Source organism: Bos javanicus, chromosome 4 (genome assembly GCF_032452875.1).
Source record: "Bos javanicus breed banteng chromosome 4, ARS-OSU_banteng_1.0, whole genome shotgun sequence".
Classification (NCBI taxonomy): Eukaryota; Metazoa; Chordata; class Mammalia; order Artiodactyla; family Bovidae; genus Bos; species Bos javanicus.
Genome location: NC_083871.1, coordinates 28433816 through 28451474, shown reverse-complemented (window position 1 = coordinate 28451474; position 17659 = coordinate 28433816). Strand labels below are relative to the sequence as shown.

Below are 17659 nucleotides of genomic sequence, written 5' to 3'. Positions count from 1 at the left end.
GTACAACACGGTGGAGGCGGGGGTGGTACTAGTTTATATAGGGTGGTCAGGGAGCGCTTCTAGATAAGCTGGCATTACCCAGATGGGGTGAGCTATGCAGATGTCTCAGAGAAGAGTATTGCAGTCAGAGGCAACAGAAATGCAAAGGCACTGAGGCAGATTGTGTGCCTGGATGTTTGAGGAGCAGCAAAGAGACTGGTATAGCTAACAGTGTGAGGGAAGGGGGAAATAACGAAAGATGGGTTCTTACAGGTGCTGGGGTGAGACAATAGTATATCATGTAAAATAATGCCTTTTAAGACACAGTGATGACTTTTACCCTGAGAGAGATAGAAATTTACTCAGTGTCTCCATTTGACTGGCTGATAAATACATTACATTTAAGATGTTCAAAGCTCATCTCCTGATCTTCAGCCTCCCCCAGATCTGCCTTTCCTGGATTCTTTTTCATTTCAGTTATCACAGCACTTTTAGTTGCTCTGGCTAAAATCTTGGGTTCACCCTGACTCTCTTCTTTCCTTCATATTCCACATACAGTCCATCAGCAAATCTTGTTGAATTTTATTCAAAATATATCCTGAATATAGCTATTGCACATTACAGCGACCACTACTAACCTGGGCAATTACAAAAATCTCTGATCAGGTCTCCCTGTTTCTTTCTTGTTCCCTGTAGAATTTATCCTCAACAAATTATCGAAAGGGCTATTCTTTTAAACAGTAAGGAAATCTTGAAAGGCTCTATCAGATACCCATCTTACTCAAAGTAGAAACCAAGGTCTTTAAATAGTTAAAAAGGTCCTACATGATACAACCCTTCCTCATACTACCGCACCTCATCACCTCGTCTTCTACTTTTCTTCCTTCTCTTGATTCTGTCTAGTGGCCTCTGGGATGTTCCTCCAATACCCTCGGCACCCTTCTACCTTATTGTCTGAAATGTCAGTTCTCTCACTTGATATGCACTTAAGTACCTCCCTAGTACCTTCAAGTATTTATTCAAATATCACCTTCCAGCCAGACGTTTACATGATAACCATATTTAAAAGAGGTTTTAAGCAGTCCTGATCCCACTTGTACTAAGCAGTTTGTTCCATAGTACTTACCACCTTCAACACAGCAAAGAAAATTTTTTGTGTTTCCTATCTTGTTCACTGCTGTATTTCAGATCCTTAGATCAGTACCACAAGGATCAGGCACATCTCAGGCTTTCAATAAAATTTTTTTGGAAAACATAGCATATAAATTTAGTGTACAGTAAGGTTTACTACACAATAAATTGCCAGGCCATAATTTGTATGTACTGATTCAATTAGTACATTTGTATATATTAATATATTTAATTTCCTTTTCTTAGTAAGTATGAGTGTCTTTGAATATATCACATTGAACCAACTTAAATTGCCCACATTTTTAGGTAGGTTAAAAATTGTTTGACTTTTGTCAGTTACATATGTTTCAACTTAATACTAATATTTCCTTGTATCATAAATGAATAGTATAGTGGAAAAAACTGAAAAAGTATTAAATTGCAAAGCTATCCATATAGTGTTAATCTCCAAATTACAGAACTTATAGACTTAAGGATGAGTGTCAAACTCCTAACATTTCTTACAAAGAAAAGTCACTATTAAAAATAATGTGTAAAAATATAGTATAGGAAATGGGGAAAAAAGGAAATTATTTGGGGTAGTATTTTATAACATCCTGAGGGATATTTTTGCCTTCACACCTCTCTAATTTTCCACATGTTTTTCAAAAAGAAGTGAAGAAGTTGGAGAGGGTTCAAACAACAACCAATGTAAGAACTAATATAATCAAAAATCTGGAAAATAGATTTACTCCAATGACTAACTGAAATGGAATTGCTTCCTATGAAGTGGAACAACCTGAGGGAAAAATAATAACTGATTTTAAGTAGTCTTTAGATATATTTTAAAAATAGAGATGTCTATCATTTAATAAAGCATGCTACTATAATAAAGAGATATGAGATACACTGAAAGTGTATTTTTTTCTCACCTATCAATCCATATTTGAGAGGTTTAGCTCGACTTCACTGAATCTTTGAAGTCCCAGTTTCCTGTTGCTTTGCCATCCTCTAGGGCAGGAGTCAGCAAACTACAGCCTAAGAATCAAATTCTGCCTGGCACCTACTTTTGTAAATAAAATTCTACCGGACCTCAGCTACCCCCATTCATTTACATGTTATCTATGGTTGTTTTCACCCCATAATGGTAGAGTTGAGTAGTAGGACAGAGATGAGTAAAGCCTAAAATATGTACTATCTGGCCTTCTAGAGAAAAAGTTTCCTAACCTCCGTGATAGGGTGATATTCTTGTCTGTATGGCCAACACTAGTTCATGATCAAAGCACCCCATTCTAGGCTGTGGGAAGAAGGCAAAGGGCCAAGTAGTAAGCAGAGGTTTCGAGAGACCAACTTGAACTTGGACATATCACTTCTCATGTATCCTGTTGGCATACACGTAGTGGAGCTCAGCTGAAATATGTATGGGTGGGTCTTTTACTGAAAGGAAAACGTTACATAGATACTGGAGAACAGTGAGTTGTTTCTGCCACAGCAATCTATGGCAAAAAGAGGGTTTGTAGGTAGAAATAAGGATGGAGAGAATAAGCCTCTTAAAACAGCTGCACTCTTCACTGAATGTATGCATTTTTACAATGAAAAACAATTCACAAAGTAGAAGCCAGCTCTGTCCAGGAAATTTGCCTCCTCCTTACTTATTGCTGGTTAAATGTAATTCTCCCAGAGCCTAGTAATACTAATATTTTAAAGAGCAGATCATCAGCAGAGCATTTGTTTTCGGTGACTAGAGATAAACCCTTAGTCACTGTGGTGGTGACTTTAATATGGTATGGATGCTTCCCTTTCAGCCTATTCTGGTTACTCTATAGCACCTCAGTATAATTTCCAAGACAGTAGCTACAGATTCCATTGTTTGGGAGTATTTTTACTCAGCACACATATGCACACAAAAGCGAGGTATGTGCTCAAAAATCTTCAGTTAAGTTCAGTTCAGTCACTCACTTGTGTCTGACTCTTTGCTACCCCATGAATTGCAGCACGCCAGGCCTCCCTGTCCATCACCAGCTCCCGGAATTCAATCAGACTCACGTCCATCGAGTCAGTGATGCCATCCAGCCATCTCATCCTCTGTCATCCCCTTCTCCTCCGGCCCCCAATCCCTCCCAGCATCAGAGTCTTTTCCAGTGAGTCAACTCTTTGCATGAGGTGGCCAAAGTACTGGAGTTTCAGCTTTAGCATCATTCCGTCCAAAGAAATCCCAGGGCTGATCTCCTTCAGAATAGACTGGTTGGATCTCCTTGCAGTCCAAGGGACTCTAAAGAGTCTTCTTCAACACACAGTTCAAAAGCATCAATTCTTCAGCGCTCAGCTTTCTTCACAGTCCAACTCTCACATCCATACATGACCACTGGAAAAACCAAAGCCTTGCCTAGATGGACCTTTGTTGGTAAAGTAATGTCTCTGCTTTTCAATATGCTATCTAGGTTGGTCATAACTTTTCTTCCAAGGAGTAAGTGTCTTTTAATTTCATGGCTGCAGTCACCATCTGCAGTGATTTTGGAGCCCCCAAAAATAAAGTCTGACACTGTTTCCACTGTTTCCCCATCTATTTCCCATGAAGTGATGGGACCGGATGCCATGATCTTCGTTTTCTGAATGTTGAGCTTTAAGCCAACTTTTTCACTCTCCACTTTCACTTTCATCAAGAGGCTTTTTAGTTCCTCTTCACTTTCTGCCATAAAGGTTGTGTCATCTGCATATCTGAGGTTATTGATATTTCTCCCAGCAATCTTGATTCCAGCCTGTGCTTCTTCCAGCCCAGTGTTTCTCATGATGTACTCTGCATAGAAGTTAAATAAGTAGGGTGACAATATACAGCCTTGATGTACTCCTTTTCCTATTTGGAACCAGTCTGTTGTTCCATGTCCAGTTCTAACTGTTGCTTCCTGACCTGCATATAGGTTTCTCAAGAGGCAGATCAGGTGGTCTGGTATTCCCATCTCTTTCAGAATTTTCAACAGTTTATTGTGATCCACACAGGCTTTGGCCTTTGAGTCATTTATATTTCTGAATGCCTTATCATAACAAGTCTCCATATTACGAGCCTCAGGAAATTTGGAAATAGACTAATTAAATAGAATGAGGATCAGCAAATTGAGGTCCAAGGGATAAAACCAGCCCACTGCCAAATATTGTACATAAAGTTTTCATGTTAGATCCATGAATCAAGGCAAACTGGAAGTGGTCAAGCAGGAATGGCAAGAGTGAGCATCGACATTCTGGGAATCAGTGAACTAAATTGGACTGGAGTGGGTGAATTTAACTCAGATGACCATTCAATCTACTACTGAGGGCAGGAATCCCTTAGAAGAAATGGAGTAGCCATCATAGTCAACAAAAGAGTCCAAAAGGCAGTACTTGGATGTGATCTCAAAAATGACAGAATGATCTTTGTTCATTTCCAAGGCAAATCATTCAATAACACAGTAATCCAAGTCTATGCCCTGACCAGTAACACTTAAGAAGCTGAAGTTGAATGGTTCTATGAAGACCTACAAGACCTTTTAGAACTAATACCCAAAAAAAGATGTCCTTTTCATTACAGAGGACTGGCATGCAGAAGTAGGAAGTCAGGTAACACCTGGAGTAACAGGCATTGGCCTTGGAGTACAGAATGAAGCAGGGCAAAGGCTAATAGAGTTTTGCCAAGAGAATGCACTAGTCATAGCAAATACCCTCTTCCAACAACACAAGAGAAGACTCTACATATGGACATCACCAGATGGCCAATACTGAAATCAGACTGATTATATTCTTTACAGCCAAAGATGGAGAAGCTCTATACAGTCAGCAAAAACAAGACAGGAAACTGACTATGGCTCAGATCATGAACTCCTTATTGCCAAATTCAAACTTAAATTGAAGAAAGTGGGGAAAACCACTAAACCATTCAGGTATGACCTCAATCAAATCCCTTATGATTATACAGTGGAAATGAGAAATAGATTTAAGGGACTAGATCTGATAGACTGAGTGTCTGATGAACTATGGACAGAGGTTTGTGACATTATACAGGAGACAGGGATCAAGACCATCCCCAGGAAAAACAAATGTAGAAAAGCAAAATGGCTGTCTGAGGAGGCCTTACAAATAGCTGTGAAAAGAAGAGAAGTGAAAAGCAAAGGAGGAAAGGAAAGATATATCCATTTGAATGCAGAGTTCCAAAGAATAGCAAGGAGAGATAAGAAAGCCTTTCTCAGATATCAGTGCAAAGAAATAGAGGAAAATGATAGAATGGGAAAGACTAGAGATCACTTCAAGAAAATTAGAGATACCAAGGGAACGTTTCTTGCACAGATGGGCTCAATAAAGGACAGAAATGGTATAGACCTGACAGAAGCAGAAGATATTAAGAAGAAGTGGCAGGAATACACAGAAGAACTGTACAGAAAAGATCTTCATGACCGTTAATCATGATGGTGTGATCACTCACCTAGAGCCAGACATCCTAGAATGTGAAGTCAGGTGGGCCTTAGGAAGCATCAGTACAAACAAAGCTAGTGGAGGTGATGGAATTCCAGTTGAGCTATTTCAAATCCTGAAAGATGATGCTGTGAAAGTGCTGCACTCAATATGCCAGCAAATAAGGAGAACTCAGCAGTGGCCACAGGACTGGAAAAGGTCAATTTTCATTCCAATCCCAAAGAAAGGCAATGCCAAAGAATGCTCAAACTACCGCACAATTGCACTCATCTCACACGCTAGTAAAGTAATGCTCAAAATTCTCTAAGCCAGGCTTGAGCAATACATGAACCGTGAACTTCCAGATGTTCAAGCTGGTTTTAGAAAAGGCAGAGGAACCAGAGATCAAATTGCCAACATCTGCTGGATCATGGAAAAAGCAAGAGAGTTCCAGGAAAACATCTATTTCTGCTTTATTGACTATGCCAAAGCCTTTGACTGTGTGGATCACAGTAAACTGTGGAAAATTCTGAAAGAGATGGGAACACCAGACCACCTGACCTGCCTCTTGAGAAACCTATATGCAGGTCAGGAAGCAACAGTTAGAACTGGACATGGAACAACAGACTGGTTCCAAATAGGAAAAGGAGTACATCAAGGCTGTATATTGTCACCGTGCTTATTTAACTTCTATGCAGAGTACATCATAAGAAATGCTGGGCTGGAAGAAGCACAAGCTGGAATCAAGATTACTGGGAGAAATATCAATAACCTCAGATATGCAGATGACACCACCCTTACGACCGAACGTGAAGAACTAAAGAGCCTCTTGAAAAAAGTGAAAGAGAAAAAAAAAGAAAAAAGTGAAAGAGGAGAGTGAAAAAATTGGCTTAAAGCTCAACATTCAGAAAACGAAGATCATGGCATCCAGTCCCATCACTTCATGGGAAATAGATGGGGAAACAGTGGAAACAGTGTCAGACTTTATTTTTGGGGGCTCCAAAATCACTGCAGATGGTGACTGCAGCCATGAAATTAAAAGACACTTACTCCTTGGAAGAAAAGTTATGACCAACCTAGATAGCATATTGAAAAGCAGAGACATTACTTTACCAACAAAGGTCCGTCTAGTCAAGGCTATGGTTTTTCTAGCAGTCACGTATGGATATGAGAGTTGGACTATAAAGAAAGCTGTGCACTGAAGAATTGATGCTTTTGAACTGTGGTGTTGGAGAAGATTCTTGAGAGTCCCTTGGACTGCAAGGAGATCCAGCCAATCCATCCTACAGGAGATCAGTCCTGAGTGTTCATTTGAAGGACTGATGTTGAAGCTGAAACTCCAGTACTTTGGCCACCTGATGCAAAGATTTGACTCATTGGAAAAGACCCTGATGCTGGGAGGGATTAGGAGGAGGAGGAAAAGGGGATGACCGAGGATGAGATGGTTGGATGGCATCACCAACTCAATGGACATGAGTTTGGGTAGGCTCCGGGAGTTGGTGATCGACAGGGAGGCCTGGCGTGCTGCAGCTCATGGGGTTGCAAAGAGTTGGATACGACTGAGTGACTGAACTGAACTGAAAGTTTTAGAGAACATGGTTATTTATATTCATTTGTATATTGTCTATGACTACTTTTATGCTATTAAGGCAAAGTTGACTAGTTTAACAGAGACTGTGTGACCTATGAAGATCCTAAATTATTTGTTATCTTTCCATAAATGAGAAAGTTTGCCAATTCCTAAACTACAGCATTCTGAGTATCCTTACTTTCATTTGAACTCAGAATTTTATTTAGAATAGCAAGATGTTCATTTTAGCATAAGCAAGACTTTCTTATCTCTATATATGTCCAAACCAAAGAGCTGATTTTCTTTTACATTTCTTGAATTTTTTCCTTGAACTTTCCTCAGAAGACAGAAAAGGTACTCACTTTATTTGGAAATATTTTCATATGAAGAATAAGTTTGATGTGGAAAGGGTAGACTTTTCCATAATGTTGCTGTATTAATTAGATATCCAGTTGGAAACCAAATAAATCTTGGCCCCCACCTCTGTTACTCTCAACATACAAAAATCACTTCTAGGTTGATTAGTGTTCTAAATGTGAGATGATGAAAACAAAAAAGAATGTTTTATTCATTTGGAATATGTTAAGATTTCTTAAACATGACATAAAGAGTGCTATGAAGGAAAAAATAATAATTTATTGGACTATATTAAAGCTAGAAACTTCTGACCAAAATCCAAACTGTAGTAATACCAACTGCTGGTGAGGATGTGGAGAATGGGAACTTTCATTCATTGATGATGGGAAGGCAAAGTGGTACAGTCCCTCTAGAAGACAATTTAGTGGTTACTTATAAAGCTAAATATACTTTTAGTACAGTGCAACAGTCATGCTCCTTGGTATTTATCCAAAGAAGCTGAAAGAAGTTTTAGCTCTACACAAAACCTGCACATGAATATTTATGACAGCTATATTCACAATTGCCAACACTTGGAAGCAGCCAAAATGTCCTTCAGTAGGTGAATGGATACATAAATATCTAAACGAGGAAATATTATTCAGTGTTAAAAAGAAACGAGCTATAAAGCCATGAAAACAAATGGAGGAAACTTAAACACATATTCCCAAGTGAAAGAAGCCAATCTGAAAGTTACACACTGCATGATTCCATCTATATAACATTTTGAAAGGACAAAACTGTGGAGTCAATGAAGAGGTCAGTGATCCCTTCAGGTTAAATATGCAGAACATAGAGAAGCTCTAGAGCAGTGAAAATACTCTGTATTATAATGATGGATATAGATCATTACACATTTATCCAAACCCATAAAATGTACACCAAGAGTGAATCCCAAGATAGAACTGTGGACTTTGGTAATAATATGTCAGTATAGGTTCATCAGTTGTAACAAAAGTACCACCCTGGTGGGAGATATTGATAATGAAGAAGGCTATTCATGTGTAGGAGCAGGATGTATATGGGAAATCTTTGTGCCTTTTCTTCAATTTTGCTATAATCCTTAAATGCTCTAAAAATATTTGTCTTAACAAAAATAAAGTGACACTTATTTTCATCAAAAGACAATCATTAAGCAAGTGAAAAAGAAAGCCACAGAGTAGGGAGAGATACATGTAATACATATATATGACATAGGACTCGTAGCTGAATAGATATACAGTGCTGCTGCTGCTGCTGCTAAGTCATGTCAGTCATGTCCAACTCTGTGCGACCCCATAGACGGCAGCCCACTGGGGTCCTCTTGTCCCAGGCAAGAATACTGGAGTGGGTTGCCATTTCCTTCTCTAATAGATATACAATAAATTATATAAATTATATATGTATATATAATTTACATATATAATTATACATAAATTATAAAAATTAGCAAAACCAGTTAAAGTGGGCACTTTACTAAGGAGCAGTATAGTTTTCAATTTCATTTGTAATCAGGGAAATGCAAATCAAACTCACAATATGACATGTGGGCATATCTTCAGTAGCTTGAAAATGCCAACTGTTGACAAGGATGTGACGGAATTGAAATTCTAATACATCACTGATGACAGTATAAATTGTTACAACCATTTTGGGAAACAATTTATCATTAACTACTAAAGCTGAACATACACACACAACCTATTCTACTTTGGTGTCTGAAGAAGTGAAAGTTGCTCAGTGGTGTCCAACTCTTTGTGACCCCATGGACTATACTGTCCATGGAATTCTCCAGGCCAGAATATGGAAGTGGGTAGCCTTTCCCTTCTCCAGGAGATCCTCCCAACCCAAGGATTGAAGAGACCCCAGGTCTCCCACATTGCAGGCAGATTCTTTACCAGCTGAGCCACAAGGGAAGCCCAAGAAGTGGACTTCCCACTGGAGTGGGTAGCCTATCCCTTCTCCAGTGAATCTTTCCAACCCAGGAATCAAACTAGGGCCTCCTGCATTGCAGGCGGATTCTTTACCGAGCTATCAGGGATACCAAACAGGAAGACATAAATATTCTCATCAAAGTTATGTGCAAAAATATCCATAGCATGGCTGTTTGTAACAGGTAAAAACTAGAAATTACCAAAATGTTTATAGACAGTAGAAGATATATGCACACAATGGATTACTATTCAGCAACAAGAATAATGTACATGAATCTCATTTTAAAATGTTGAGTGAAAGACACAAAAGAATACGTATAGTTTATTTTTATATACTGCTCAAAAATTGGCAACATTAATCTTAGAAGTCAAGAATAATACTTTGGAGAGTGTTCTGTGACTGCATATAGTTAGGACATTGTAGGAGTGGTTGAAATAGTGTCAAGTCACATACTTCCTGTTTTTACATAATCTCTAATTTCAGTGATGCATTCTATTGATAGTTCTCAATTTGGGCAGTGGTTTCATGAGTTTGCTTACTTTATGAAAATTCATTAAGCTGCACATATACAGCTTGTGAATTTTTAAATATATGTATTAAACTTCAAAAAAAGTTTACCTAAGATAGAAAATTAAATAGATGCATATACATTCTTCTAACTCTAAAATCAGTGAAGGCCGTAAACCATGAATAATTTGAATGAAGTCAGAAGAGAATGCAGGCCCCTTCTCTAGGTCAGCTAAGGGAGTGTTTGTTAGACTTTCCTCCCTTCAATCATGACAAACATCTGCCTTTGTTCTATTTTATCATTTCCCCTAAAATTGCTTAATGAATCTGTACTAATAAGAGAAGGGGCATGAAAAAGGGAAGAAAAGGAAGAGTTTTAATAAATTTGGGAGAGTTAAGTTCTTTGCTTTACTCCCTGGATACTTTTTTATCTACTTTTCTCTCCTTAACACCCTTAATCCCACACTCCAACACCCTTAGCAATTATTGCTCAAGTTATTCTTGGTCATTTGTTTTTCCTGCTTTGATTCTAAATACAATGTAAGAGTACAGCTCTTCTTCAACTTGTGATGGGGTTACATCTAGATAATATCCAGATATTGAAAATCAAATTATAGGTTAGGTTCACTATACCTAACCTATTGAAAATAATAGTTTAGCCTAGGCTGCTTTAAATGTGCTCAGAGTTGAGCAAAATTATCCAACACAAAACTCACTTTATAATAAAGTGTTGAATATTTTGTGTAATTTATTGAATTCTGTACTGAGAGTGAAAAACAGAATGGTTGTATGGGTACAAAGTGGTTTTAAATGAGTGGATTATGTACCCTCACCATAGCACAGATGATTGGGAGCCATAGCTTGCATCCACTACCCAGCATTACAAAAGCCATGTCTTACTGCATCTCACTAGCCAGAGAAAAGATCAAAATTCAAAATCTGAAGTATAGTTCCTACTGAATGTATATTGCTTTTGCATCATAGTAGTCAAAAACTCATTTAAGTCAAACCATAGTAAATCAGGGACCATCTGTACACACAAAATGTTTAATGATGGCCAATAGGGGTAAAGTAGGTAATAAACTAAGCAGAGCTGACTGTCATTTCATAACCATTTCCTGAAATGATCTTGAGCAGAATTTGTTGAGGGCTTATCAAACTCTTTTCAAAAGCCTCCATGTAGATCACTGAAGAATTTATAAGCTATCTATAGGCCTAGAACCCAAAGGAATCAAGTTTGAATTGAACTTCCTTTAAGCCTCAGTTGGGGTTTTAAAAAATGTTTCTCTCTTAACTTTCAAATCTAGAGATGAAAATAATGTTTCTTTCCAATGAGATGGTCTGTTTTAAACCATATACTACTCTACAAATTTACTACATTTACTGTTTATTTGTTGTGGAACAAGATAGCCACAAAACCATTTTTTAAAATAAAGTGGATGTTTCAAAATAAGCAGAGAAAGTGATTTCACTTATTACTGTTCTATAATTAATTTCATTTACAAACAAAAAAGTGTTAATCATGATAACTTAGATTTTAACATTTTTCTCTATGTCACCATGATTAGAGCCTTGTAAGATAAACAAATTATTGTGGACAAACAGAAATGTTTATATTGGGATTTTATGATAAAATTGAGAATGTAGTTTTAAATTATTGTTATAGGTATACATAGTAAGACATTTTAATAAATTCAGTAGTATCTTAATATTTCAACCAATACTGTGCATTATTCCTTTCATTTTTCTACACATTTTTTTGTGATGTGATGGTTGAAATACTCATTTCCTTGGATAAAATCAAAGAATTTTAGTCTGTCTACAGCCATACCATCCTGAATGCTTCCAACCTTATCTGATTTTGGAAGAATTTTAGTCTAAGGAAAGTGTCTTTTAGAGTCTCAGGATAGTTTCTGACATTCATTTTAGTAAGTTTAAAATTTAAATTTCTATCATGTTTCCCTTCATTAAATGTCCCAATGTATGTTTCATGTAGAACTAGATTCTCACTAGGTGAGATATTCATTCCACTCATGCATGCGTTTAAAAGGGAAAGAACAAGTCATGCGAAACATTCAGTAGCTAAAAATAAACTATGAAATTTATCCAAATGCTTAATAATACATTAAGTTAAACAGGAATTAGAAGGCATGTTACTGCTTGTCAAAACAAAACTTAATCCTCTGGTTTACTTATTCTTTAGCCATGGTTGAAATTCCAATTCTTTTTTATCTTTCAGTCTTTGAGAGAAGTTTGAAGTGAAGTCACTCAGTCGTGTCCGACTCTTTGCGACCCCATGGACTATAGCCTATCAGGCTCCTCCATCTACGGGATTTTCCAGGCAAGAGTACTGGAGTGGGTTGCCATTTCCTTCTCCAGGGGATCTTCCCTACCCAGGGATCGAACCTGGGTCTCCCACATTGTGGGCAGATGCTTTATCCTCTAAGCCACCATTTTTAGTAAAAGCCAAATAGGTACTCTCAGTCAGAGATATTCTCATTACATCTTTCAGGGACATTAATTTTTATTCTTTTCTACTTGAGTTATCACAATGTAAATTGGAGAGTGAAAAGTAAACACAGCAAGGGAAAAGAAAACTAATTAAGGGACAAAAGAGCAAAGGAGAGAACCCAGACACAATTTTTTTTAATAAGAAAAATAATAGAAAGCCAAAAGAAGACTCCAAGATTATATTGCTTTAATAGGATCTGGGAGTACTCACAGAACGGCAGAGTAGGAAAAGAAAAAATATTGTGCTTACCTGTTAGAAGCAGGCAGTTTCTGGGAGCTGTCCAATGTACTAACATAAGCATCCCAGTCACTGCTTACCTCAATAGGAATTGATGTCTTCGTATTTCTCTCTTGAACCAAGGCGTCTCTGCACTCATCTTTTTAAGCTTTCTTTTAATACATCTTCAAAATGATTTTCTTAGGTGTTGTTTTGCCCCACCCTGTCTCTTAAAAATCTTTACATTGAATAATTAAATATAGCTATTGGCAAAAAAGAAAACTGAACTCTTCTATGTTAAAAAATATATATATATATACATGAGATATATTTGAAATCAGTAAAATTTTATTTTAGTTATACCAAATTTATAATCTTTATTCACCTCAAAACAAACAAACAAACAAACCCTCTCACAATGCAGTATAGTTTCTAGGCTTAAATCTTGCAGGGTGGTAATGAGGAAATGTAACCAGATAGAAGTGTAAAGATTATTCTTTGTTCAGGGATACCAATCAGCAATTTAAAGTTTGAAAGAATTCTCCGCGGAGGGTGAGCTGATCGAGCAATTAGTTTATCAAAAGGTGAATCGAAATTTTGAAAGGAGACTGAAGTTGTTTTGTTTGGGGGGAGGGTTTGCTTTCCTCCCACACAGGGATTATACAGTGAAGCACGCTGGGAGAAACACTCTGAGCTTCTCTTTTTCATGTTATTGCCATCATCACTTTTTGCCCTCTAAGTAAAATCCTTTACGTGGGTGGGGGATAAAGGTTAGGAAAGGAAAGTCAAGTATCTCAATTGTTAGATTGATTATAGCGAAACAGATTTTAGAAGCCAGGGTTCGTAAAGCGGCAGGAGAGCTGTTTACCTTGCAGTGGAAAGAGAAAGAGGACTCCAAGAGCGACTCTGGGGAATGCCCCCTCGCCCCTCCTACGATGCTTACTTAAGCTAATGGAAGATCTTGCCTTTCAGTAGCCGCTGCACTGGGATACCAGACAAACAGCTCCCCTCGACCCCTGGCAGACAGGGCCCCTCTTCTGGACATCATTAAAAGCACATGCACTTGTCTCACACCCATTGGCAGCAGAGGGTGGCAAGATTCGGAACTCCCACCCTGAAGCCAAGGAGAAGCCAGAGCGGTGGAAAACATCCTTGCTTTGAAAACCCAAAGCTAAATTAAAGAACTACATGAGACAAGGAGCTTGAAGAATATTAGTTGGCTGCGGGAGTGTCGAGACAAACAAAAAGCACAGCAGGTAAGAGCTGGAGGTTGTTGCCAAGAAGGAACTGTCCCAGGTGGCAGGGCGGAAAGGATCGCAGAATTGGAGGCCTATTCCTTTGAGTCTTCCCGGCGTTCTCAAGCTTGTCTTCTTCCATCAGTTTCGAAAGGAGGGACGTTGTCAGAGCCTTCCCTATCGGTGCAGCTAATCCTGTTATCAGCTTGGTTATACATATTAATGTCCCTGACCCTTCGGTGATGGTGACCCATCAGATTCAGGGCTGTTAGGAAGGCCGTCACCAGGCTTGCCCCTCCCTTCAATAAACCTATGAGACGCAGGGCCAAGCAGACGCGATGGCAGCCTTTCCCGAGAGCTGCGTGGACGCCACCGTCCTGGACTTCGTCGCAGACCTATCCCTAGCCTCCCCGGGGCACCCTCTCCTCTGCGACTTGACACCTAGGGTCCCCTATGGGAACCACCAGGACCTTGTGCTCCGAGACGGAAGACCCAGGAGTCTGGCGCGTTTTGAGGAAGAGGATCCAGAAGAAGAGGAGGGGGAAGGAGAAGAGGGGGAAAACGAGGAGGAAGAGGAGCACGGGAGAGGCGCCTCCCTACTGGGCCGCCCCAAGAGGAAAAGAGTGATCACCTACGCCCAGCGCCAAGCAGCCAACATCCGCGAGAGGAAGCGGATGTTCAACCTCAACGAGGCCTTCGATCAGCTGCGGAGGAAGGTGCCCACTTTCGCTTACGAGAAGAGGCTCTCCCGGATCGAGACTCTACGCCTGGCCATTGTCTACATCTCCTTCATGACCGAGCTCTTGGAGAGCTTGGAGAAGGAAAGAGACTGAGCCAGGGTCGGGTGGAAGTGTCTGCCCACTCCTTGCCTGGGCGCGCACGGGTTTGGGGTGTTTGAAGACCCAGCAGTGGGTGCGACGGAAAGGCCAGGAGGGGCCCTCCCAGACAGAACGGCTGGCCTTCGCAGGAGCTTGGTTCTGGATTATAACATGTCCACAGTCCTCGAGAGGCATGGAAGCCGTAGATTTAATATATATGCGGTCGCTGTCGATGGAGTATGGGGCAGGAGCCGGCGAGGCGAGTGAGGACGAGCTAAAACCGAGTTGGGGCAGTCGAGGCCCACGTCCCCAAGCAGCGTCTGTCGGGCGGGTGGGAAGCTAACCCTCCCCGCAGTCGGGAGACTTCGGGAGCGTCTGTGCAGTCCTAGCTTTTAACTTTTCTTTCTTTGTTTCTTCTTTAATATAACTATAAGGAGATATTCCTTTTTTTTTTTTTTTTGCCTCTAGAATCGGCGCTGAGCCATCCCAGGCAGGCGCTCCGCTGCGGCCCGTGCTCGTGGGGCGCGGGAAGGGGAGAGGGGCGGAGAGGGTGGTCCTAGTCCGGTGAGGAGTGAGGGTTACTGGGTCTTCTGAGAGGCCCAGGGCGCTCCGGCTCTCTCGTGCGGTCCTCTTAGTCTTGTCGAGAGGCAGAATGAAGGAAATGAGAAACCAGGAGACATTATTCCCCTCCCCTCGCCTCCTCTCCCTCCCCTTACCTTCCCCTCCGCTTAGGCTCTAAACAGCAACCCTGGTGTGGCCCCTCCCGGAGTAGGATGCTTGAACCGGGAGGGAACTGGGGACAGCTCCAGCCTACGCGCTGGGGGTGCAGCTGGGCTTACAAGGCGTCTCGGGCCCCCGGAGCCTTTACCACCTACAGTTGTTTCCCCTGGTCGCCTACGGGGGAAAAGGGCCGGGTCTTCCCAGGGGCAGCCCCACCAGAGCGCGCACTTTCAAATTTTTAGCTGTACGTAGGGAAAGATAGTTTTCATTCTAGTTGCATCTAGGGATAAGGGAGAGAAAACCTCAGAGGAGGAAATTCATTCTTCCACTTTGCCAAAAAGTGTGCGATGGAGATGAGTTTGAAGCAAGATCGTGCTGAGGGGCTCCCTCCAGTTTGGAAGGTCTGCCATTCCACAGTTCTTTTGTGCTAAGGAAGAACTTCTGCCAACAACTGAAACGGGGTTCTTAAGATAGCAGTAGGTAAGTGAGGAGAGGAATCAGAATGAGTAATCCCCATCTACTGTAAAGTGAATAAATCGTATTGTTCCAACACTATATTTTGCTCACACCTCGCAAATCCTTGGGCGGATGTGCACAGACACACACAGGTCTCCCTATTAGCCTTTTAGAAACGTGTTTCATTTTATTAAGAAGTAATATATACTCATCCTAAAAAGTTTAGAAAATTAAAATTTAAGAATAAATTTAAATCACTTCATGTTACCACATAGCGTTTTAATCTATTTCTTTTAGTCTTTTTTATACAGATATAAATTCAATGTGTTAAACAAATTTGGGATACTTTTGGAATTTGTCCACTCAGCATTATAGAATGAGCACTCTTTCCTTGACTTTAAGTATTACTCAAATGTAATTTTGATCACTGTATTTTATTATTATATCCATGTATCACAACTTCACTCCAGTACTTACAAGTGGATGGCTATTTTCTCTTTTAAAAAATAAATGATGATGCAAGAGCACTCTTATAAATATTTTCTGTGCCTATGATAATTTCCTGATACTAAGTAACTAGAAGTGAAACTTCTGTACCAAGTGAACATTCAACTTTGTAGCTAAAGGCCAGATTGCCTTCCGAGCAGATCTGCCAGTTCACATACCCTCCCATCAGCATTATAGGCATTTGCTTGTCCTGGAAATTAAAAGTTTTCCTAGTTCTTCTATCTATGGGAAATGAATTAGTTCTGAAATGACCACTTTCCCAAAGATGATTTCTTTTTTTGAATATTGTTTCTACCTCTACCATAAGAATATTAGGATAAATACGTAAAGGAAAAAATGTAACCAACTAAACCAAACAACAAAACCAGGGAGTGTTTTGTTTTGTTTTGTTTTGTTTTTTCCGCTCTAGCACTTTTAATAAAATAAACTGAAATTTGGACAGTGACCCCTATATTAGTTTTATAAAATAAAATTACTCATTTTCTCTTTTTCTAGATAACTTTTTGGCTACTAGAACTAGCATACCTGTATTTTTAAAGATAAATTTAAAATTGCTCAATTCAGTATGTCAAAAGTAAATGTATCTCAACTCATCATCAAACTGTACTCAGCTTCCCAACTTCTTATGTAGTACTAGTGGCTCCATCAAGCCCTCATTTATCCAGTTATTTATTTATTCAATTTACAAAGTGTGTTGACATTTTACATATAGGGTGAATGTGTTCAAAATCGAAAGGGTTTACAGAAGTTCTGTTCCTTCTCCCACCTAAAGTTCTCCTGACAACTAAACATCATTTAAAAAAAAAATCTGCAAGTGATAAACAAATTTTTCTAAAAACAGTCAACTTTAGGAATCATTAATATTTTGTTGAAAGAACAGATTTTGAAAATAAGAAATTAAAAAAAGAAAATTTGTAGACAGAGTTCAAAATCCTCAGGTCCTGTAGCATAAATACAACCATCTATCATCCTTAGTACTCTCCCTCATATTCTGAACCATTCTGTTATATTCTTAGTAATCTCATGATATCCTACAGTGAATATTTCCTCTGAATAGTAAATAACAGCCAAAGAAACTCTAAATACAAAAGGTTTTTCCAATTATTATTAGACTTATTCAACAATTATTAAAACTTTTAAGCTTATAAATGCTTTAAGTTTTTTCTATGTCTAGAAGCTATTCTAAAATGTAAAGTGTCTTAAGGCTTCTTCTTAATCATTGTAGTCATAGAATAATATGAAGCCAAATAAGGATCAGAAATACAGAGAAATAGATTGACTTATTCTTTGTATCAAATCA

The 17659-nt window shown here is 39.3% G+C and overlaps 1 protein-coding gene across 1 annotated transcript; it reads left to right on the top strand.

Moving 5' to 3' along the window:
- Positions 1 to 13318: 13318 nt before the first annotated feature.
- FERD3L (Fer3 like bHLH transcription factor) lies at positions 13319 to 16433 on the top strand. The gene has a single exon (XM_061415408.1). The coding sequence runs from the start codon at positions 14197 to 14199 to the stop codon at positions 14689 to 14691; it is 495 nt and encodes a 164-aa protein (XP_061271392.1). The 5' UTR covers positions 13319 to 14196; the 3' UTR covers positions 14692 to 16433.
- The last annotated feature ends 1226 nt before the right edge of the window (positions 16434 to 17659 follow it).